At 43.0% G+C, this 23,951-nt stretch overlaps 1 protein-coding gene across 8 annotated transcripts in view; it reads right to left on the bottom strand.

Moving 5' to 3' along the window:
* The window catches only part of ZFYVE26 (zinc finger FYVE-type containing 26), a 71,779-nt gene that overhangs the window by 37,800 nt on the left and 10,028 nt on the right, over positions 1-23,951 (bottom strand). For all 8 annotated transcript variants that reach the window (XM_064571226.1, XM_045901067.3, XM_064571220.1 and 5 more), the window contains exons 7-23: positions 23,661-23,825; positions 23,426-23,514; positions 22,352-22,515; positions 17,725-17,928; positions 15,603-16,214; positions 15,277-15,363; positions 13,943-14,011; positions 13,095-13,246; positions 10,784-10,985; positions 9,541-9,804; positions 7,403-7,522; positions 7,146-7,310; positions 6,406-6,624; positions 5,261-5,363; positions 3,670-4,415; positions 1,599-1,795; positions 474-578 (exon numbers count right to left, since the gene is read on the bottom strand). In XM_064571226.1, the coding sequence (XP_064427296.1) occupies positions 474-578; positions 1,599-1,795; positions 3,670-4,415; positions 5,261-5,363; positions 6,406-6,624; positions 7,146-7,310; positions 7,403-7,522; positions 9,541-9,804; positions 10,784-10,985; positions 13,095-13,246; positions 13,943-14,011; positions 15,277-15,363; positions 15,603-16,214; positions 17,725-17,928; positions 22,352-22,515; positions 23,426-23,514; positions 23,661-23,825 (3,663 nt within the window). The remainder of the gene's footprint in view (positions 1-473; positions 579-1,598; positions 1,796-3,669; positions 4,416-5,260; positions 5,364-6,405; positions 6,625-7,145; positions 7,311-7,402; positions 7,523-9,540; positions 9,805-10,783; positions 10,986-13,094; positions 13,247-13,942; positions 14,012-15,276; positions 15,364-15,602; positions 16,215-17,724; positions 17,929-22,351; positions 22,516-23,425; positions 23,515-23,660; positions 23,826-23,951) is intronic.

Below are 23,951 nucleotides of genomic sequence, written 5' to 3' on the forward strand. Positions count from 1 at the left end.
TGTTCAATAAATATATGAAAAGGCATTCAAGGTCATTAGTAATCATGGAAATGTAAATTCAAACAGTCATGAGATACCATCCTACTGGCACAAAGGGAGAAGTTGGACAATATCAAATGCCATAAGGATGTGGAGTAACAGGAACTACAAACGTACTGATCTTAAGAGCAATTTGCAATGTCTCAGTAAAGGTGCAGATGCTCATGCCTGATGATTCAACAAGTCCACCAGTAGCTCTACATTCTGTACTCAGTATATACCGTGTAGGGTGATAGTACAAACGCATCCATTGTATTATTCTCTACACTTCTCTGTACATTGGTAAATTTCACACACACAAAAAGAAAAAAAAATGTGATGTAGTTACCAAAAAAATGTGGACACTGACATGCGGAAAGGGGTCTACACAACCAGGTAAGGAGGTGCAACTCCAAGAAGGGGAGAAAGGGGAATACCACTCAGGAAAATAGTACCTTTGCTTCTAGAATCATGTTCATGACAGTTGATGGGTCCTCAATGCAACAGTTCCTCAGGCTCTGCCAGTCACACCACACTGGGGTAGCCTGCAAACCTAGAATCTAAGGAAAGACAGGAAGAACTATCAAACTACACTGCAGCTTCCCCCTCCACGAACAAGTCATCGAGTTTCCAGGGATGGGCCACCCCTAGGTTTTTGTCCCAATGTCAAGCTGTCAAAACTTGCCAGGAGAGAGGAAGAATTAAAGCAAATGAGGCAAAGACTGGAAAGGTGAGTGAACATATCCAGGAGGTATCCTCGGAGCAAAGGCTGAGCGGGGAGGCCAGGATTGGGGCCTTTCACTTATGAGAGCAATTCGCAGAGGCTTCTGTGCTTCATAGCTTGTTCAAACTCCTGGGGTCACTTGTCCCATGCTCCTCCATCTTAAAAACTCTACCCAAAATATTCTTCCAGCTTGAATGCTCTGTGGGATTGCCCTTCATGCAAGCATTTTAGCTCGCATGAAAAGTGCTGAGGAAGAGTGGAAAGAAGATCTTTCTCATCTGCTATCTTTACTTGCTCTGCTGGGTCTCTGGACTCTGTTTGGTTCCAAGTATACGTGGAAAAATTAGCATAAACTTTATACTTGCTATGTAGCCATACCACCTAAATCTGTCTCCCTGGGCCTCTTGATCTTGAATATAACACACATCCCCAAACAATCTTTCATTTTTAAACTGTCACTTCCACGCAGCCTTTCAAAACGGCTCTTGAAATTTAAAACCATCTTTAAAAAAGACATAATAGAGATTAAGCTCTATAAGAACTCTTGAACAACAAGGAACACATAACAGACATAAAACATGCACAAAACTCAAGTATACATGTGAAAGAGGCTTTGTGGACTGTTATTACTATCCTTGTCTGATGCGTACATATTTAAAATTACCAGAGGAAAATAACATAGAAAATAGATATAAGGTCTCTCTTTGTTGTTCACCTAAAAACAGAAGCCAGATGCAGAAAAAAAAGCCAGGCCCAGATCGTCTGTTTCTTAAAATCCAGCATCACATGAGAACAGGCTGGAGTTGGTAATACAGTGGGAAGCCTATTTCCTTTCTCCTGATGCTGGGAGCCATACCTTCTGATACATCCGCAGCTCTGCCAGCTTTCTCTGTAGCTCACGCTTTAGTCCATCTTGGACAGTTGTGTCTGAGATGCAGTACGCCAGGATCTCCAAGCACCACTCCAGGGGCCACCTGTCCACAAACCGTAGGGTTAGCCGACTTCGCAGAGATGCGTCCTTCACAGGGAACAGGAACTGCCAACCTTCTTTGTCTACAAGATGAAAAGATGCCCAGAGGTAGCAAGCCTGGCACTGGAAGAGCTCAAGAGTCCAGGCTACTCCTTAGAGAAGGGCTTTGTTCAATTTCATAAAACAGGAGCTTGGAGGATCCTTACGATCCATCTGACTTTAATTTTTATACTTGGAACCATTATATGAAAAGGACAAATGCTATATGCCTGTATGTTTCTCTTTTTGCAAACTTAATCACAGTCATGACACTTTCTGAAAAGAGAGAAAAGGAGAAAGGAGAGGAAGAAAAAGGAAGAAAGGGAGAAGGAAGGAATGGAGAAAGAAGAGCTAGAAAACACATGAAGCTCTCCATATTTTGTGCTGCACAGATAGCACTGGGTCAGACTGAGCTTGTAGGTGGAACTTTTAGTTTTCCCTGCAATTTCCACTCTGTGCCACAAAGAACTCCTCCAAAGTTATTTCAGGTAAACCAGTTTCACTCCCTCCATGCCCTCTGTCATTATTACTTAGATCTTTCTTTCCTACACCCATTTCACAGATCTGAAAATAGACTCAAAGCAATTAAGACTGCACAGCCAGTCAGTGGATTTCTCTACATTTTCCAGAAGGGAGTTTCTCCTTTCCACAGGGCAGCCAAGCACCCCCCGCCGGAGAAGCCATTTCCTACGGCCTGCCCAACTCTTGGCCACCCCCCTCTCCCCCCACTGCCAGTGGAGTGTTACAGGTCATTGCTCTCAACTCCCTTGAAAGCTCTTTGGGAGCTCTTATTTACTTTTTTCCAGTGCAAAAAGTGGTTTTATTAAAGCACGGGGACAGGACCTGTGGGCAGAAAGAGCTGCCTTGGGCGCCTGGGTGGCTCAGTCGGTTAAGCGACTGCCTTCGGCTCAGGTCATGATCCTGGAGTCCCGGGATCGAGTCCCGCATCGGGCTCCCTGCTCAGCGGGGAGTCTGCTTCTCCCTCTGACCCTCCTTCCTCTCGCGCTCTCTGTCTCTCATTCTCTCTCGCAAATAAATAAATAAAATCTTTAAAAAAAAAAAAAAAAAGAAAGAGCGAGCTGCCTCATTGGGAGCTTTTAAAATAGGGGTAGTCAAACAGGCCTATGGTCTGTTTTTGGGTTTGTTTTTTAAAGATTTTAAGTAATCTCTACACCCAACATGGGGCTTAAACTCACAACCCCGAGATCAAGAGTCGCATGCTCCACTGAGGGAGTCAACCAGGCGCCCCCAGTCTGTTTTTACATATAAAGTTGTATTAGAATATATCCATCCTCATTTGTTTATGTATCATCTCTGGCTGCTTTCATTCTATAATGGCAGAGTTGAGTAGTTGCAACGGAGACTATATGGTCTCCAAAGGTCAACACTTGCCTGAATACCATCTTGGGCTTCTGGGGGGTTGGGTTCAGATATTTGTAGTTTATAGAATTTTCTAGTGATTCTGATATGCAGTGTTGAGGATACTGGCTATGAGTGCCTGTTCTAAAGTTAGATGGAGGGTGCCTGGATGGCTTAGTCGATCAAGCATCTGCCTTTGGCTCAGGTCATGATCCCAGGGTCCTGGGATTGAGTACTGCATCGGGCTCTTAGCTTAGCTGGGAGTCTGCTTCTCCCTCTCCCTCTGCCCCTCCCCGCTGCTCGTGCTCTCTCTCTCAAATAAATAAATAAAATCTTAAAAAAAAACAATAAAGTTAGACAGAGTGGGGTTCTAAGCTCTGCTCTACCACTTATCCCGGGCAAGTTTCCTATCCTCTGAGCCACAGTCTCCTTTTAATATGATGAGATTACAGTGGCAGCTTTCTCTAGAGTTCCTGTGGGGATCAAATGCGATGATACACTCATTGAATGCTCAATGTTGTTACCACCAGTGAAGGGGGAGGCATAGCCTTCTGCTTACCACATGCCGTGGCACAGCTCAGGACCGCATCTTTTATGTTGCTCAAGTCATCCATGTCTCGCCCATACACTTCCGTGAGCTGAAGGGCTTGGGGCCAATCTCTGGCCACCAGGGCTTCCTCGAAGGCTTCGGTGAGCACATCTAGGGCACTGGGAGAGTGTAGGCCCAGGAGGACAGTAGAGAGACTGGCCCGGCCACAGAGACTCACTGCCAGGCTCTGTCCCTGCTCGGTGGACTGTCGTAGCGGCTCCCAGGCAGCCAGGAGGGAGGCCTTGAGCATAGGAAACTGTTCTAGGAGGTGCTCACACTCCTGGGCTACCTGCTCTGCACTGAGAGGCACCTCCCTGCGGCCACGAAGCTCCTTCCATGACAAGCTGGGCTTGGTGAGCTTTAGCCCCTGGGAAGCCCCCAGACAGGCCACTGTGGCCAGCAGCTTTGAGCGGGACTTAAGGAAGCCCAAGGCAGAGGATGTAAGGGCTGGGAGTGATGAATCCCTTGGGGAGGAGTGGGGCTTTCTCTCCAATGTGGAATTCCCAGTTGGCTTTGGGGAGCTCAGTGTAGAAAGTGGGAGGTCCTCCAGGCAGTGGGAGGTATGTAGCTGGACCAGGACACCCAGGTGGGTCAGAAGGGATGACGTTTGCTGGCTTTGCCGGGAAGAGCAAAGGGCAAGAGGCTCACAGCAGCAGTTAACGATGACCTTTGGCACACTCAGGCTGAGCCCCTCTCGGGCCAGAAGGGCTGCCAGCCTAGAGGGAGAGAAGCAGAAGATGCGCAAGACCTGAGTACATAGGCATATTATCTAAGCTCGGAATTTCTTTGTTTATACAATGAAATGTAAATGCAGCCTCTTTGTTACTCTTGCTCTCCCTCTTTTCTCCCCACATGAACAGTAGCCTATTAGACACACTGCTCTGCTCTTGCTTTTTCACTTGATAACCTATCTGGGAGATCTGTCCACATCCCTCTGCAGAGACCCCCTCATTCCTATTTACGTCTACATAGTATTACATTATGGGTTGAGCCATAATTTTAGTCTTCTATTACTGAACAGTGGATTTTTCTTATCTGTTACTATTACATATAAGGCTGTAACAAAACGACTCTGTATATATATATAATTTTTCACGGGTCAGTAAAGCCACAGGATAAATTCCCCAATGTGGATTGCTAGGTCAAAGGGTATACAAGTTTTTTTTTTTTTTTTTAATAAATAGGGACAAATGGTCGTCCCACAGGGGCTGTACCAATTTATATCCCACCAGCAATCTATGAGAATGCTTGTTTTCCTATAGTGTAGCCAACTAATGAGTTATCCAATTTTTGGACTTCTGCTTTTTCATAAATGAAGATTCACCCTTTAATTTTATGCTTGTAATATAAATGTTGCGAGAGGTGGCAAAACAGAAAGACATGAGGTGAACTGAAATTGAATTTTAATGTAGCTGTGTAAGAATAAATGCAAATTAAGGGAAAAGTCTGGAAGAAATCCCCACTCTCTGTACTGAATTCAGGCACAACCCCACTGAGCCCTGGCATTCCTTAATGAAACGAAATAGTTAGGAAGGCTTAACTCCCACAGAGTAGCTCCTACCTGTCTGGGGGAACTTGTTGCTCAAGCAGGAGGTGTGACACAAGTTGGGAAGAGCTCTGTTGCAGGAGAACAAATGGATTTCCTACCTTGACCTCCAAGTGATCTGCAAAGATAAAGTGACTTTTGTTTTCACCACTGACTGTAACAGCTCAGAGACCTGTTTCCCAGAATTAATAAAAAAGAGTAATGTCAAAATGAAGACTACATTGAGGGGCACCTGGTGGCTCAGTTGGTTAAGTGTGTGCCTTCGGCTCAGGTTATGATCTCCGGGTCCTGGGATTGAGCCCTGCATCAGGCTCCCCGCTCAGCGGGAGGTCTGCTTCTCCCTCTCCCTCTGAGCCCCCACCCCCCCCCGCTCATTCTCTCTCTTACTCTGCTCTCTCTCTCTCTCTCAAAAAACAAAAACAAAAACAAAAACAAATCACAACTTAGGGAAAAAAAAAAAGACTACATTGAGAGCCCTTCTGTTGATACTTTCTATGTAAAGGGTATTCTCGACATGACCCCAACTGCAAGTTTACACCTTACTATGCTCTAAAGACTTCCAACCACAGACAGACTTTAGTGGGTAGGTCTAGCCACAAATAGCTCATCCTGCTCTCTTCAACATGACTAAAGTGTACGCAATACTCGCTCTGTGGACTCAAGTAAGAACCTGCCCTCATATCAGAGACTTGATCCTCTCTGGTTCTCAATCCATGATGGTCTGAGAGAGGTACTTTTTGTCATTAATGCAATCAAAATTTATCAAGTACTCCCATGTGCTGTACAGCTGTACTAGGCAGTGGGGAGACAAGGATGAATAAAACACAGAGATGAGTAAGAGAGGATTCTGGAAATCTAGTGTTCTTGGCTATTGCTGTACCCAGAACCTCTCTCTCTCTTTTTTTTTTTTAGAGAGAAGGGGAGCTGGGACAGAGGGAGAGACTCTCAAGCAGGATCCATGCCCAGTGAGAAGCCCGATGCAGGGCTAGATCTCACAACCCTCAATCATGACCTGAGCCTAAACCAAGAGCCAGACACCCAACCAACTGAGCCACGCAGGTGCCCCGGTACCCAGAACCTCTTTAATTGTGCACCTTTCTTCTTCCCTGCTCTAAACACTGGGCCAGTCATGACTCCATCTCCTCTTTCTTGCTACTCACCAGGCTCAGAGCTCAAGCTCCGAAGGAGAACTGCAGCCATGGTGCTGCAGTAACTGAAAAAGGTGCCCATGTAGTCGGTGTGTCTGCTGCCTGCTGGGGTCTGTTTGCCCAAGTTCTTTTGGAGGAGCTGAGTCTGGATGTGCACAGGGTGGGCCTCTGCATCTGGAGCTTTCTGGGCTGCCTGCTCCACCAGCGAGGAGAGTGGAGTACTCCTGGGCTCTGGAAGGAGTTATGACAGGAGAAGGGATGGAGGCTTTAGTCTGTGCTTCCAGCTTTGGATCAATGGGGCCTCCTTCAGCTTAGGTGCTACACTTATAAGGTAACTATAAAATCCTACGTTGGTTGCCTGTACAAGTGATTCTCAGGCAGGAAGAGCTTTGAGTCTGGAAATATCACGGTGGATAGTCCTATTTTTACCCCAGTGTCTCTGGGGTGGAATGGCTTTATGAAGAGCACAGTAATCTTTTAGGGAAGGTTGTTCAATATTTACTAAGTACCTTCTGGATGTATCCCTCATTAAGAATCAGAAAGATGTAACAGCTAATGGAGCATTAAGCATCCCTTCACTTGAGTGGTGGGGAAACACATGGAGTTAGCTTTGAGACATGCCCTGGCTAACGAGGGGGCCACAAGAGCCCAGTTCCGGAATCCTCAGCCTCTGCTCTCAAGTGCTCCTTCACTCTCGGTTGTTTCCTCTCCCCAGGTCAGCCCTCATCTGCTGCCACGCAGTCGGCCTGTACCTGGCAGTTGTAGTGCCTCTCTCAGCGACTGGAGGACCTGATCCAGCTGCTGCGAGAGGGTGGCATGGCTGGCCACACAGTCCTCGGTGAGGCTGGGCCAGCACATCTGAAGCAGCTCAGCAATGCTGCACCGTGGAGGGCCCAGTCCTTTTTCTTCTACACTCTCTGTGGAAAGCAAATGAGAAAAAGTGAACTCTGATGCTGACCTAATGTTCCAAGTTCAGGAGCAAAGACAAAAAGGGAGAAAAGCAGCTCACCTGATTTAGTTTGTCCAGCTGACGTAAGGGAATAATTGAGGATCTTACTGATCTGTTGAAGAACAACTGGAAAACCTCGAATGCCATCTGCATTGAGGAGGATGTGGTCTAGCCGTCGACCTGGAAAAGGATTGAAGGAAGAGGGAATGCAGAAAAAATCAGGCATGTTCAAAGACTGATACTCAGTCCTGTAGTTACTTGTAAAATTTTATCATCTTCAATGTTAAGGAGGAAATGTATGCTTTGCCGTTTTGGGTGACACCAGCTTAACCTGGCTTATTCTGTGCCCGAGGTTCCAGAGCTAGCTCCGGCATGATGCCTCCACTGCCAATAGCAGCAGACCCAGAATCTCTGGCACTCCTATGGAACTGCTGTCCCAAGCCAATCACTTCTTGTGAATTTGCCCTGGTTGTGTCCTCAGCTGAGAACGTGAGCTGGGATCATATTTGTTTTCTCTCTTTGCTTAAAGTGGCATCTTGACACCCTGACTAGACTACGAACAACTTTATGGACAAAGATTATTCCTTATATCTCTCCTGTACCCCCTATACTTCAGATAATCTGGAAACACAATAGGTACTAAATTAATTCCTAACTGATTGACATGAAGCCATTTTGGCTATTCAGCCATTCAATCTGAATAATATCTCCTTTCATCTTCAAATATGAATTCTAGATGAGGGGGAGGGAAATTGTGTGATAAAAACATCACTGCATATGCCACAGTATACTTTATGACTATGTAAACATTAAAGGACTTTTTTTTTTTTTTTAAAGATTTTATTTCTTTATTTGAGAGAGAGACACAGCGAGAGAGGGAACACAAGCAAGGGGAGTGGGAGAGGGAGAAGCAGGCTTCCCGCTAAGCAAGGAGCCCAATGCGGGGCTCAATCCCAGGACCCTGGGATCATGACCTGAGCCGAAGGCAGATGCTTAACAACTGAGCCACCCAGGCGCCCCCATTAAAGGACATTTTAACCAAAAGCTCAGAAGTGATTTGTAGAGGTGTGCAGAAAAGAGGTACCACAGCAGGCCTGTGACTGCTATCCTTAGAAAGGCTCGCTTGCCAGGTTGCCACTGGTTGGCAGCTGCAAACCTGACTGGTAAATGGTTTCTGACATTGATACAAAACATGCCGTAAGTGATGAGAGTGGCCCCCTGTGCCTAAACTGTGTACAATGTGGTTTATGCTGAACACCTGCTTCCCTTTTGAGAGTCTAGAATTTTGGTACATGGTGGGCAGAGATGGCCTCCCCATAAAAGCCTTGGGCACTGAGTCTCTGACGAGCATCCTTGTACACACTTGTCACAACTACTGCTGGAGGAATTAAGCACACCCCTGTGTGACTCCACAGGGAGAAGACTCTTGGAAGCTGTGCCTGGTTTCCTTCAGACTTTATCCCATTAGCCTTTTCCCTTGGCTGATTTTGCTGCATATCTTTTTGCTGAAATAAATTTTAGCCGTGAGTCTGACTATATGCTGAGTTCTGTAACTTCTCCTAACGCATCATTGAGCCTAGGAGGGGCTATCCTATCATAACCTATTCACCATTCCTCTCTCCATATTGCTGAGAGAGGTGCGCTGTTTCCAATGTTTGGTGTGTGTATCAAGGATGGGTGGAGTGGAACTTTTCGTAATTCTTTCTTCACATTCCTCTACCTTCATATACCAGATTCCTCCAAGAATTCCACATACACGTTCTGGGACACTATTAACCTCAAGATACAATCCTCCCTCTAGTGTGATCCATAAAATATTCCCTTATGCCGGGTTTACAAATTCAAGACTATTCTAGGTTTTCGGTTAAGTGGGGTTCGCTCTGGCAGGGGCATGCAGTCTACAGGCACAATTTCCATTTATACAATTTTTGAATATGTATTTCTTCCTTGAATTTATCTATAAACCAGAAAAGAATTTCCCTAAATGATTGTAGATTGCCAAGTCTAGTAAGAAGATAAGAGTCTCAGATTATATTTAAACCACCAGATTGGACATGAGGAAATTAACTAGTACTCCTTTCTCCCTGTCCCTTCCTTCCCTAGTAAGCATTTTCTTCTTATTATAACTTATCAAGGCATCTCAGAAACCCATCCCTTCATTTGAGGATGAAGGAATAAAGCTAAAGAAGCACACTCACCCCGGCTCTCAAGGCTAATGTTCAGACGTCGTTCGGCTGTTTCCAAGAGCTGCTTGCAGGTTTTCCAGAGCTGGCACTGAGAGCAAGCGAGGTCAAATGCAGCCATGGCAGGGGGACTGAGGTCTTCCAGAACCTCTCTCAGGGGAGCAGTGGCCTCCACCAGGGTATTGCTTATCCAAAAGTCCTCCTGGAGCGTGGGGATGGGTTCTCCAGAGGTACTGAGTAGCTTGTCAGTCACATCAGAGATGGAGTAAAATACCATCCCTGGACACCCAGCAGTGGAGTAAAAAGCAAGAGGTTAACATGATTCTCACTACCACTTTTATTTTGAAAAGTAGTTACTTAAAAAAAATAATGTTTGCGATCCTTCTGCACCAGGTATCTTCTGTACATATTAGCACCATCATTACAGCCTGCTTTATGGCCTCAAAACAATGTTATGGAAAGGCAGACCCAGAGAAACTCAAAATGGTCAAGATGATCAGGGGCTTCTTCCCAATGGGATCTAAAGGTAGGTTGAGAAAGAATGAGGTGTATTTGTATGTACTAATCACTAAATCTCTAAAACATAGTACTTAAAAAAAAAAAAAGGTAGAAAACAGGACTTAATTGTTAAGAACCCATTTATATTACAAACAAAAAAGATGTGCAGATATTCTTTTGAAGAGGTATAGAAAACTTCTGGGAGAATGTAGAAAGAGCAATGTGTGATGATACTCGATATGTGGAGCCTAGACCAGTAAGAGATATAGAAATGTGGGGCAGGATTCCACTTTCAAGAAATCATGAAAGGATGAGCTTCTGCAGTGCAGCCAATGTTGGGCATTAACACCTGTGAATCCTAAGCCATCAGTGTTATACACAACTTTTTCACTTTACAGAAAAGTGAAGCGATATGCTTTATCCCAGAATAATTACATAGGAAGGAAATAAACTCCCAACCATTTCCCCAAAGCCCAAGCTAGTGGCCATCAAAACACATGGGGGACACAGCGTTCACACCCTCCAGTTTAAATCCCACAGGACAAGCTGAATGGAGTAGCTCAAGTGGCTGGGATGGGACCACCGGGGCCAGGGAAGTTGGGCACAGCTAGAAATGGACTCTGCATGTGTCAAGACTGCTATTCTTCAAGGCAAGTGTCCTGCTCTGGATTTTTGCTCACCTGCATGAGGAACCTATGATTTGGGTGGCTGTTCCCCCGGCCCCCTCCTCCCCCAGCTACCTCACCACCTGTGGTGGCACCTGCAGCTGCAGCGCTGCCAATGGCCTGTAGCGTGGAACGGCCACTGCCTGTTCTTCGAATGGTGCTGCTACCGCCATCTGAGTTCTGGTTTTCAATCTTGTGCTCTACCCGGGACAGCTCCTGGATCACCTCCTGGTAGCGCTCCATGAACATCAGTTCCCCCGAGCTGGGCGAGGACTTCAGGTTGAACATGAACACCACCTGTCACAGGAGGAGGAGGACTGGGCGTTGTGCTGGGTCTGCTGAGTTAGGGAATTAGAGACATGAGATCTTGCCTAGCATTAGACTATGGCCCTGAGACATCTGCTTTGGAGGCTTGTGAGATCACCTAATGTTAGAAGAATAGATCAAACATAGAAATAACTCATAAAAGTCAGCAAGAAAGCCACCACGGCCCCAAAAGAAAATAGGCAAAAGATGTAAATAGTTTCCAAGAAAAAATGCATATGACTAATTACGTATGACTAATATAGAGATGAAAAATGTTTTCCCTTACTAGTAATCCAGGGAATTTAAGTAACACTAATACCACTTTGCATCTATCACAATGACAAAGTAAAAATAAACCCTCATGGAGTGGTGGTAGGATGAACTGCCACAATTTTTTTTGAAAGACAATCTACAAAGCTTTAAAAATGTTTTTATTTTTTGACTTAGTAATGTTTATGAGAAACTTTCTTAAGGAAATAATTCAAAAGACTTAATGCCCAAGATAATCTACAAGGTTGAAAAGAATCTAATGTTGAGTAGCAGGGGAATGGTCAAATGTACCTACTCGATCAGACTACTGTGAGGTCACTAAAACCAATTACAAAGCAAATGCAAAAAAAGGCACTAAATAAGGTTTTAGATTCAAAATAATTCTGGCTATATAGAAGTCATTCATAACTTGGAAAAATATTGGCAAAATATACTTAACCTTTAATATTGGCTGTTCTGGACAATAGGGTTAATACTTGTTAATATTTTTTGGTATTTTCTTGTAATACTCATGACTTATTCTATAACCAGGTTAAGAAAATAGGGATTTTTATTTAAAAAAAAAAAGAAAAGAAAAAATCTTAAAAAAAAAAAGGGGGGGGGTGCCTGGGTGGCTCAGTCATTAAGGCTGCCTTCGGCTCAGGTCATGATCTCAGGGTCCTGGGATCGAGCCCCGCATCGGGCTCCCTGCTCAGCGGGAAGCCTGCCTCTCCCTCTCCCATGCCCCCTGCTTGTGTTCCCTCTCTCTCTGTTAAATAAATAAATAAAATCTTTAAAAAAGAAAAAAAAAAGAAAGAAAAAAAAGAAAAGAAGATCAAGGTCCCAGGAAAAGAAGAGGAGGTGAGGATTTTAGGAATAAAGCCTTGGAGTGGGGGGAGGGTGGACTCAGCTGAATTCCTCTCTGGATTTGGGTGTAAAAAGGTTGCCAAGGGTCCTGTTCTCCCACAGAGGGTCAGAATCATCATTATCATTTAAGTTTGGGATCCAAAATGATCAGAGGAAGTTGGACAAAGATTCTTCCACCACCCAGATTTCTCCTCAATTTATTCCTGAACAACTGAACTCAAATGAAAGAAAAATTCTGACCTATGTGTTAAGGGATCAGCACAAGTGTGATAAAAATACCAAGAGAGTTTTAAAAACTAGAAGAGTAGGTTTTTATGCCATTAAATTTAAGCAATTTTTAGTAGAGGATTCCTGCATTTCTCATAGCTTGTACATATCCTCTTAACATTCCCATGAGGTAGGACAAGCAGGTACTACATTTCACTGCAATTTTCAAGTGAGGATATGGAATTTCAGAGAGGGTAAGAGTCTTTCTGACTTCTATTTCTTGTGCTTTTTCCTATATAACATGATGAACATTCTAGTTTGGTAGTCCCCTATACTTCTTGTATAATGAATTAGCATTCTAGTTATTATTAAAAATTGTTTGCATCATGATTTTTAACTATATAAAAACATATGTGTTCACAGAAGGAGTACAAGGAAAGACACAAAAATATTTCACTGTTTTGCAATGGTGGAACTGTGGCTAAATATTTTATCTTGTTAAAACACTGTTTCTGTTAAGAAATTATTCAATAGCTTAAATCTCCAGAATGAATCTTGAAATTCACAATGCTGAGGAATGGGCCTTGAACATGGAAATTTCCCCATTGCTCCTGCTGGATGTGGCCCCTCGGGTGCTCCTGAGGCTCTGGCTGCACATACACCTAGCTTTACCTGAGGCCCAGCAGGGCCCAGACAGCTACAGGCTGCCTTAGTATTCTTTACTAGGACAAGGCATGGCCTGGTGGCTAACACCTGCCACACAGGTGCTCTCCTTACCTGGTGGGCTTCTGCAAAGTTCCCCCGGAGGATGCAGGATGCCAGCAGTGACTCAGGTGGGGAGAACATCATGGGGATGAGTGAACTTTGAGATTGGGGCTGCAACCGGACATCCAGCTCATTCCTTCCAGATGTAGCATTCAGACTTCCCTCTGTGGGGGCCAAGGAAGCAATAGAAATTGAGGAAAAACTATACTGCTGGCACCTCCCACCAAACTCTTATCTTCAAGGTCCTCCTCTAAAAGTTCTGTAAGGGGGGCTTAATTTTTCCTCAATTGAAGGGCAAACCTATGCTACTATCTTTGAATACAAGACTTAAGCGACATTTTTGGGTTATTCACCTGTTTCTCTCTGCTGATGGGTAACTCCATGATGGTGAGACAACCCTTCCCCCTTTCCCTGCTGAAATCTGTTTGGCCATCTGCAGAACCAACCTTTTTTTTTTTTTTTCCAAATTGAGATATAACTGACATATAACATTTAGTATTAGTGTTAGCTGAACAACATAATGATTTATGTATATATAATGAAATGATCATCCCAATATGTTTAGTTAACATCCATCATTCATTATACCTAGTTACAAATTTTTTTTCTTATGATAGAATTTTTAAGATATACTCTCTTAGCTACTTTCAAATATACAATATTGTACTGTTAACTATAGTCACCACACTGTGTATTATAGCCCCAGGACTTATTTATAACTGGAAGCTTGTATCTCTTAGAACCAAACTTCTTGAACACAGGCATAAACTGTTCAGTCCGGGATTTTATCCTATGGTGTAGGGCAACTCTATATAAGGGCAAAGCTGCTTGTAGTTGACAACTGGTTGGGACCCCCATACCTGAAGTACTCGTGCTCAGCTCACTACTTGTACTTTCCAGGGATGGATTGGAACTTCTGGCCCGGCCATCTAAAGGAATTAGGAAGAAGAGAGAGAATCAACCCTCAACTCCAGATAGGGTGGAAAGTAAGAAGTCAGCTTGAAGCCAAGGGTATTAAGAGCGAAAGGGTAATGGGTAACTATTACTGCTGCCACTCCTTCTACAGCAAACACGTTTCTATAGACCAAAGGTGAAGGGTGGGCTTAAAATGGCCCCCACACTCATATGAGTAGTAGCGGTTTCCAACCTGTGGGTCTCAGAGCCCCAGCTTTCAAGTTACTTGTAGGGGTCAGCCACCCCCATCTGCTTACTAAGCACTGTCAATATTCTGAAAAATTAAAAATAAAATATGAGCAGAAAGTGGTAGGGTGCAAAGAGGGCCACAAAACTTTCTGACATAGAAAAAGGTGTCCTCATACTTGAAAAGGCAGGGAACCAAGTATAAGACCCAGTCTGGCAAAGACCATGGTATTTAAAGCCCTGGAGGAAAAGCTTTCTGCTTTCTGAAGTGCTAGGGGGGTGGGCGTAGGGGGTATTGGTGGTGCTGGAGGTGTAGCGGTAGGGGCAGGGGGAGAGGGAGAGAGAGAATCTTCAGCAGGCTCCAGGCCCAGCACAGAGTATGACTTGGGGCTCGATCTCAGGACCCTGAGATCATGACCTGAGCTGAAATCAAAAGTCAGATGCTTAACTGACTGAGCCACCCAGGCATCCCGGTCCACCTCTTTTTTAAGGCAATTTGGTAATACCCATATTTTATATCCATATATCTTCGACCTTGCTATTCTACTGCTAGGGACTTAGTCTATAGCTATATTCACACAGACATGTATGTATATATGTATGTATGTTTACTATAGCATTGTTTATAATAGTAAAAAACATAAACAATTTAAATGTCCACAAAAGGGTATATATAACAATGGAAATGTTAAGGAGCCTTTAAATTATAAGAGAAAAAAAAGTAAGTTCTCAATATATAGTATGATACATCTGTATATATAAAAGATTATAAGTGAAAAAACAAAATCACAGTTCTCAATATATACAGTTCTAAATATAGTATGATGCATCCGGATATATAAAATGCGACATATGCTTATATTGCATGAGAATTTCTGGTAGGAAACTATTAGCAAGGCTACCTTGGGGGAGTGGGATTAGGATAATCTTAGATCCCCTGTGTGTGTTTGTTCGTTTGGACCATGTGTTTTATTTTAAAGAATACTAGACAAGTGGCAGCATACCACTTGCCTGATGCATCGGAATAAGGACTGGGGAGAACTCTTCAGATTACCTGGCCGGCTCCTTCTTGGCCGACGCCCCCGGCGGAGACTTGGATGCCCTGTGGCAATGGGCTGGTATCTTCGGGAAGGCTGCTCCTCTGAAACAGCAAACTATGGGTCATATGGGAGTGTTCAATTTTGATTTGACCCACCTGTTGGGATAATAGGTAGGGGAAGATCTGGACTGGCTCCGAGACAGGTTTCTGACACCGGTTGCTATGGTGATAATGCCCTGAGCTAAGGTGTGACTCCCACATAACTCCTCGCTCTCTCCCACATTCCTGGGATTTTTTTCCCTTCCTCACTTTTGGGACCCACCAGCTCTGTCTCCTCTCACCTGAGCCCTGGTTGCTTGTTACCACCTTGTATCTCCACTGGGCCTCAGAGAGAACCTTGGAAAACCGGTGCAGGCGGCTCTGAGATCCATCTCTGCTTCCCGAGCAGCTCTGGCCTTCTAGCAGCTTTGGCTTCTCAGGGGGATTGTGGCTGCTGAGTCTATCCAGCTGCTCCTGGAGAAGGCTGAGGAAGGCCCCTATTGCAAATTCATCAGCCAGAAACCCACTGATACCACTAGTAAAGTGCTTTAGGTCCAAAAAGCTGTGCCCATGGGGCCCTGGGGAACTGTCTTTTGGCTCTGTCTTCAGACAGCTTGGGATTGTATAAGCAAGGCTCCTGGGGACTCCCTGGCAACCCCGTTCTGACTTCCTCTCAGGTTGTGCTATGTGCTGAGGGCTCTCAGAGGGTGACCTCAAACCCAACAGGCCCTTCCCCTCAATGTCATCATCCTCAGCATAGTCCTCGGGCAAGTGAGGCTCTGGGTGAAGATCGGCAGAGGTGATGAGGAGCAATGAGAAGATGTTTTCTAGGAGTTCCAGGCATAAAGAGTCAGGAATACTGCACAGATACTGTTGACATCTGGCTAGGTATGTCGAGAAGAGATCTGAAGCACCTAAAGAAACATGTATAAGAGAAGAGGCCAGAGAAAGAGAAGAGAGAAAATGTAAACATTAGAAACACTACTTGCCAGACTCATTCTCACAACTTTCACTCATTTATTTTTTAATGACTAAGGGAAGTGGTTATAGGCAGAAGAATAAGAGACTATTTAGCCATGTCTTCATGATTTGCAGAAAGATTTTGTTACCTCAATCAAGAGTATAGCTTACTGAACACTCATTATTTTGTTTCTGCTTTTAAGTATTATTCCTCAACATCATAGGGGAAGAGGAAAAAATATAAAACAAGATGAAATCTGAGAGGGAGACAAACCACGACAGACTCTTAATGATAGGAAACAAACTGAGGGTTGCTGGAGGGGAGGGTGCAGGGGAGAAGGGGTAACTGGGTGATGGACACTAAGGAGGGCACGTGATGTAATGAGCACTGGGTGTTACATAACACTGATGAATCACTCTGAAACCAATACATTATATGTTAATTAAATTTAAAACAAAGGAAAAAATTTTTAGAAAAAGTTTAAAAAACAAAACAAAACAAAACAAATACTATTCCTTATCTCTGACAAGCACTTCATATTTCAGTTCCTGGAATGAAGGCAGCATGGAGACTCCTTATTCCTCAATTCTATTTTCATTCACTGTTACACTAAATGTGATTATGAGCTACCTAGATCTTTCAGAAATACTCACTGGTCAGAAATGACCATGCTCACAGGTGAAGGTCTATTCCAAAGCCACATGGGAGAGATAACTGACCCCTAGTCACAGAAGGCAAGTTAAGGAATTATAAATTATTAAGAAAAAAGAAAGGATAAAACACAAGGTTCTTCCATAATGTAGGCTGTGACCCATGACACTGACTCAGAGAGCTACATTAAAAAAATAAAATAGGGGGCGCCTGGGTGGCTCAGTTGGTTAAGCGACTGCCTTCGGCTCAGGTCATGATCCTGGAGTCCCGGGATCGAGTCCCACATCGGGCTCCCTGCTCGGCGGGGAGCCTGCTTCTCCCTCTGACCCTCCCCCATCTCGTGCTCTCTCTCTCTGTCTCATTCTTTCTCTCAAATAAATAAATAAAATCTTTAAAAAAAAAAAAAGAACAGAAAAATAATTGAGAGGGTGCTCTATTTGGAAGCATTAAGTATTGTTTCCTAAAACTTAGTTTATGTATCTCTTATACACACACACACACACACACACACGTATGTATCACGCAAATTATATACCTAAGTGCAAACAGGAGTATGATGAGAAATGCTATTTTCACTGTGGGTTGTAGTTAAAAAAGAAGCATTTGGAAAACACCGCACTAAGTGATCAAACTCCGTTAGAACTTAGGCAATGTCTTCTCCATGTCGTTCTGATTCATGGAGGCTGACAAATGGATGAAATTATTCCTGGGCGTAATAAAACCAAGGCCACCTCCCAATCCCATGAAGAACTCTCTGGGAGAGGCTGTTACCAGCTAATGTCAGGGATGGGGTGGCAGGGAGAAGTCTGTACCTGGGGAGGAGAGAGGATCATTTGCTGGCTCTGCAGCCAAGGCCGGGTCCTCTGAGGGACTGTCTCTGCATTCCTGGCACTGGGAGTGCTGGTGTGAGTTCACACAGAGGGCATAGATGGCATACTTCATGGCACAGAAGCTCTGGTAGAGCGTCAGGTTCTGACACTGGCTCAGGTGCTCAGGGACTGTGGCTTCAGCTGAATCTGAATTGTGGAGAAACGGGCAGAACTTCAGAGTCGGGGCTCTCCAGCAGGGGCTGCAAGTATGGCCGAGGCAAAGACACACTGCTCTTCAGGCTCCGACTTCTGCTTGCTGTCAGTTTGACCTGCGCCCTGGCTGCGCCCCAGCTTCCATTGAGCATCAACGTATAGCCCCTGTTTCCTTTTCCCACCCACCTCCATTCTACCTGGCTGTTCACTACGGCCCTCATGGCTATTTGTCAAGTCTTTCCCTCATATTTCTTAAAGTACCTGTTTTCCTTTTTTTAAAAAAAATTAGAATGTCAAGTTAATATTTAGTCTACCTAGTGCCACATTATCCAGGAGCTAGGCTTAAAATGCATTTAGACTGAATAATGAGAGCAAAGGCAACAAAAATTACAAACATTTAATATTTTTAAGAAAGCACTGAAGCAGACATCAAGGGAAAAAACACAAACTCAGTTGAAATTCCTTGTACTTGTTTAATAATTTCTCATTAGAATTTTTTTTGATAGTCAGGAGAGAGGAGGGCACTGTAATTTTTAAAGGGTCTCTAACATTTTAATCTGATCTTAATTCCTTCCATAGCAAAATATAGCCTGCTTAAGCCATCTATATGCCGCTTACAAGAGACTCATTTCAGACCTAAAGACATCTGCAGATTGAAAATGAAGAGATGGAAAAACATTTACCTTCCAAATAAAAGTGAAAAGAAAGCTGGGGTAGCAATATTTATATCAGACAAAACAGACTTTAAAACAAAGACTGTAACAAAAGACAAAGAAAGGCATTACATAATGATATAGGGAACAATCCAACAAGAGAATAATTGTAAATATTTATGCACCTATCATGGGAGTGCCTAAATATATAAAGCAACTATTAATAGACATAAAGGAAGGAATCGACAATAATACAATAACAATAGGGGATTTAACACCTCACATCAGTGTATAGATCACTGGACACAAAATCAATAAGGAAACAGTGGCTCTGAATGACACATTGGAACAAATGGATCTAACAGATATATTCAGAACATTAATCCCAAAGCAGCAGAATACTCTTTTCAAGTGCACATGGAAAATTCTCCAGAATAAATCACATGTTAGGTCACCAAACAATTCTCAATAAATTCAAAAACACTGAAATTGTATCATGCACCTTTTCTGAACACAACTGTATGAAACTAGAAATCAATCACAAGGTAAAATCTGGAAAGAACACAAATACATGGAGGCTAAGTAACATGCTACTAAACAATGAATAGGTCAACCAAGAAATCAAAGAGGAAATAAAACATGGAGACAAATGAAAATGAAAACACAATAGTCCAAAATCTTTGGGATGCAGAAAAACCTGTTTTAAGAGAGATTACAGCAATACAGGCCTACCTCAAGAAACAGGAAATATCTCAAATAAACAACCTTATACTTATAGGAGTTAGAAAAAAAGAACAAAGCCCAAAGCCAGTAAAAGGAAGAAAATAATAAAGATTAAAGCAGAGATAATTGAAATAGAGACTAAAAAAACAATAGAACAGATCAATGAAACCAGGAGCTGGTGCTTTGAAAAGATCAACAAAATTGATAAAATTTTAGCCAGACTCATTAAAAAAAAAAGAGAGAGAGAGAGAGAGAGAGAAAGTATTCAAATAAATAAAACCAGAAATGAAAGAGAAGAAATAACTGACACCACAGAAATACAAAGAATTATGAGAGATTATGAAAAATTATATGCCAACAAATTGGAAAACCTAGAAGAAATGGATAAATTCCTAGAAACATACAATTTTCCAAAACTAAATCAGGAAGAAACAGAAAATTTGAACAGTCTCATTACTAGCAATAGAACTGAATCAATAATCATAAAACAGAAGTCCAGGACCAGAGGACTTCATAGGTGAATTCCACAAAACATTTAAAGAAGAGTTAATAATACCTATTCTTCTCAAACTATTCCAAAAAATCGAAAATGAAGAAAAGCTTCCAAGTTCATTCTATGAGGCCAGCATTACCCTTATACCAAAACCAGATAAAGATATCACAAAAAAGAAAATTATAGGCCAGTATCTCTGCTGAACATAGATGCAAAAATCCTCAAGAAAATAGCAAACTGAGGGGTGCCTGGGTGGCTCAGTTGGTTAAGCGTCTGCCTTTGGCTCAGGTCATGATCTCAGGGTCCTGAGATCGAGCCCCACATTGGCCTCTCTGCTCAGCAGGGAGTCCTGCTTCTGCCTCTCACTCTTTCTCTGTGCTCTCTCTCTCTCATATAAATAAATAAATAAAATCTCAAAAAAAATAGCAAACCAAAAAAAACAATACATTAAAAAAATGTATTCACCATGATTAAGGGGGATTTATTCCAGGGATGCAACGGTGATTCAATACTCATAAATCAATCAACGTGATACATCACATTAACAAGAGAAAGGATAAAAACCATATTATCATCTCAACAGATGTAGAAAAAGCATTTGACAAAGTACAACATCCATTTATGATAAAAACTCAACAAAGTAAGTTTAGAGAGAGCATACCTCAACATAATAAAGTCCATATATGAAAAACCCACAGCTAACATCATACTTAATGGTGAAAAACTGAAAGCTTTTACTCTAAGATCAGGAACAAGACAAGGATGTCCACTCTTATCACTTTTATTCAACACAGTACTGGAAGTCCTAGCCACAGCAATCATACAATAAAAAAAAATAAAAGGTATCCAAGTTGGTAAAGAAAAAGTAAAACTTCCACTATTTGCAGATGATATGATACTATATATAGAAAACCATAGATTCCACCAAAAACCTACTAGAACTGATAAATGAATTCAATAAAGTTGCATGATATAAAATATACAGAAATCTGTTGCATTAAAAAAAAGGGACAACCTGCTCCAAAAAAAAAAAAAAAAAAAAAGAAGCACTAAATGTAACAAAGCAAAAAAGAAGTAAAGAAATATTACCCATGATCCTACCAGCTAAATACAATAATTGTTACATTCTGGTTTAATGTCTTTGACAGTTTGGCATATATATATGTGAGTATGTATTTAAGTTGAGTGTAATGACATTTTATATACTATTTAATTTTCCTATTTCTTAAGTATTTTTTACAGTATAAGCATTTGATTATATTTCTCCATGGACTAAATTTCTGATGGCTGCATATAGTTCTACTGAATGAATCCCTTCCCTAGGAATTCCTTTCGGGCAGGACACGCAGTAGTTAGGGCTGCTTTGCTACTATTACGTTGCAATAAACCCGTTTATGTATAGACTTCCTCGTGATTACTTCTTTTAGAAAGTAGCCTCAGCTTTACCAAGGTCAAGGTAATATGAAAAACAAGACCAATATTTTTCTATGCCCCTGGCCTCTGCACGGCATTACTGATCAGGGTCAGGACTTGCAAACACTTGTGTGACCTTGAGAGTGAGTGACTCCTTAAATTTCGTACCCCAGATGCCTCTCTTGTGTCACCTTAATCCCAGCCCTATTATTGCTCTTATTCTGTCTTTTCCAAGTCAAGTTCCACGTGTGTCCTGGGGGTCACCAGGGATTTGATTTAAAATACTTCTCTGGAAGCCTTTCGTACTTGTATGTAGAAAACAGGGAATTCTAGTTCCTTTAGGAGATCTGGTAAACAAATTCCCTACTTTTCCAGAAAAAAATATAAAATGTATGGGGATTAACATAAGAATTAAAAAAAAAATATATATATAGAATGTAGTAACACTGGTTTTCCAGTTAGTAGTAGGTTCTTTTAATACATAAATCAAAACAGTATCTAGGTTGAGAAACATCTATTGCCATATGAAAACATTTGTTTCTCTCTAAGCTAAGTGTCCCTGGCCTGTGTTCTGACTGTACTATGATGTGATTTTTGAAAGCAAAAAGAAGCTTGTTAACAGTGAGCTGAGTTATAAGCACAGATCCAAGGTTAAAACAAGGCTTTGTTATTGTTTTAGGCAAGTCTTTCTTCTAAACTTCTTTATTTAGTAGATTATGAAGGAGAGATGGGAGGGAAAGGAAACACAGAATGTGCTAGGAAGAAGCTTATGTAGCATGGGAAGACTCACCAAAAACTTGCATAAACACTGCCCATGACAATGCTGCAAATTCAGAGGGCAGGTCCTAATTCTGCTTCATTGGGATAAAGGTATATGAGTGGTTCCTGAGAAAGTTCCAGGAGGATGAAAGTTCCTATGGGCCTCTTCTCATAGGATTCCCTATACCTCACCAAGAAAGGAGAGGAGTGTCCCTACAACCCATAATCTGATTGGGGCAAACAGTGATAATCTAGTGGGCACCTGTTGGACCACCCACCTTGACAGATCAAATCTACATAAATCTTGTGCTGAAAGAAACTGGTGCAGGATTGTCCTAAGAGGGAATCTTGCCCAAGTCATTCCTTGCCAACTCACCATGCTCTTGCTGGGGGTCCTTGGCTGGTGCCTTCTGTAAGAGCTTGAGAACATCTTCCTCCCTTAGGGCTGGAAGGTTGGTAAGGTGATGGAGAGAGTAGAGCACGGAGTGGCTGTCTCCACCATGTAAATGACCCAAGAGATCTCTCTTTGGTATGGGGTTGCTGAAAGGCAAAATTGAGAGGTTGGAAGAGAGTCCGTTTATATCTGACTCTGAAAAACCCATCTCGATTCCCTCTTGTTCTTTTCTCTCTGGCCCATGACACTATAGGTTTCACTTCCCTAAACACCAACTTCTAGTTGGTTTGGGATAGAGCAGAGCACTTGTTTACCATTAGGAAAGTACATCCATCAAGTCAGCTCTACTTGTCTAGAAAGGACCTAGGAAGGGCCCAGATTAGGTTTCCCAATTTCCATACTCTTCCTGGCTAAGTTCTCTGATTTGAGTAAACAGCACCCTCCCCACCCCCCGCTTCTGCCTACTCTACTCAGGAAGTGCCAGTGAAGTGGGTGAAAAACAAAACACGAACCCGAATCTGGGGAAGACCTAAGGCTAAGTTATTGGGGAAGCACAGCCTTGTACACAGTGCAAAAGGCAGTTGTTGCATAAATCTGTGATCCAGGATAAGATATGACTAAGAATATGGACATTTACTAGCTGTGTCACTTTAGGCATGTGATTTAACTCCTCTGGGCTTAAGCTGTCCCACCTTCACAATGAGGACAATATTGGCACCTATCTCACAGAATTATTTTGAGGCTTAAGTGAAATCATCCACTGAAAGGGCTCACAGCAATGTCTGGCATATAGAAAGTGCTCAGGAAATGCGAGCTTTTGTTCCATTTATCACTGTCATCCTCAAATTATTCTCTAGGTATAACCTTACGGCCATGGCAAAGATGATCATCATTTATGTTCCTTTCCTGGTTTAATAGCTGGAATGATTATTAGTTGCAGGTCAATGCTGTCGACTCAAATATCTATGTGGAAGGTGGCCTGAAATGGCACATGCGTGGAGCATGGGGTCAAGTGTGCCCAGGGGTGGGAAGGGGGCTGGCTACACAGGCCTGTACCTGCTCTGCTGTACACACCACTCCAGGACCTCGAGGTGAGCCCACAGCCCATCACAGGCATCCCTGAGGAGCTTGTCACAGCCTTGGTCCTGTGTTGATATGGGAGAAGAAAGAGATGTGGCTGAGGCACCTGGTGTCAGACTGTGACCGACTTCAGGACCCTGCATTCTGCCTCACCTCGAAGCCCCACAGCAACTTACTTCTGGAGCAGCTCACCCTGCAGAGCGAGAGTTACCTGGACCCCGTGGAGTGTCTGGAGCAGCCTCTTGGCTGATGCTAGGCTCTGGCAGTGCGTCCAGCCCAGGAGCACAAGCAGTCGACTGAGAGGCCTGAATTCTCTGTCTAGTAGGCAGCCAAGACTTGGGAAGTCTTCCTCTTTCAGCAGAGCTAGTGCCGTCACCTGCAAGCCAATGGAGGCTGCTGTAGACAGTTAGGTGGACCTGCGGCTTGTTAGGGTAGGAAGCTTTTTAGTAAAGCAGGGAGATGTCGGATAACGACAGGAGTGGCCAGTTGAGTGCAAAATGTT

Source organism: Mirounga angustirostris, unplaced genomic scaffold (assembly GCF_029215605.1).
Source record: "Mirounga angustirostris isolate CCGP_5_RB_7025 unplaced genomic scaffold, mMirAng1.0.hap1 SCAF_9, whole genome shotgun sequence".
In the NCBI taxonomy this organism is placed as follows: domain Eukaryota; kingdom Metazoa; phylum Chordata; class Mammalia; order Carnivora; family Phocidae; genus Mirounga; species Mirounga angustirostris.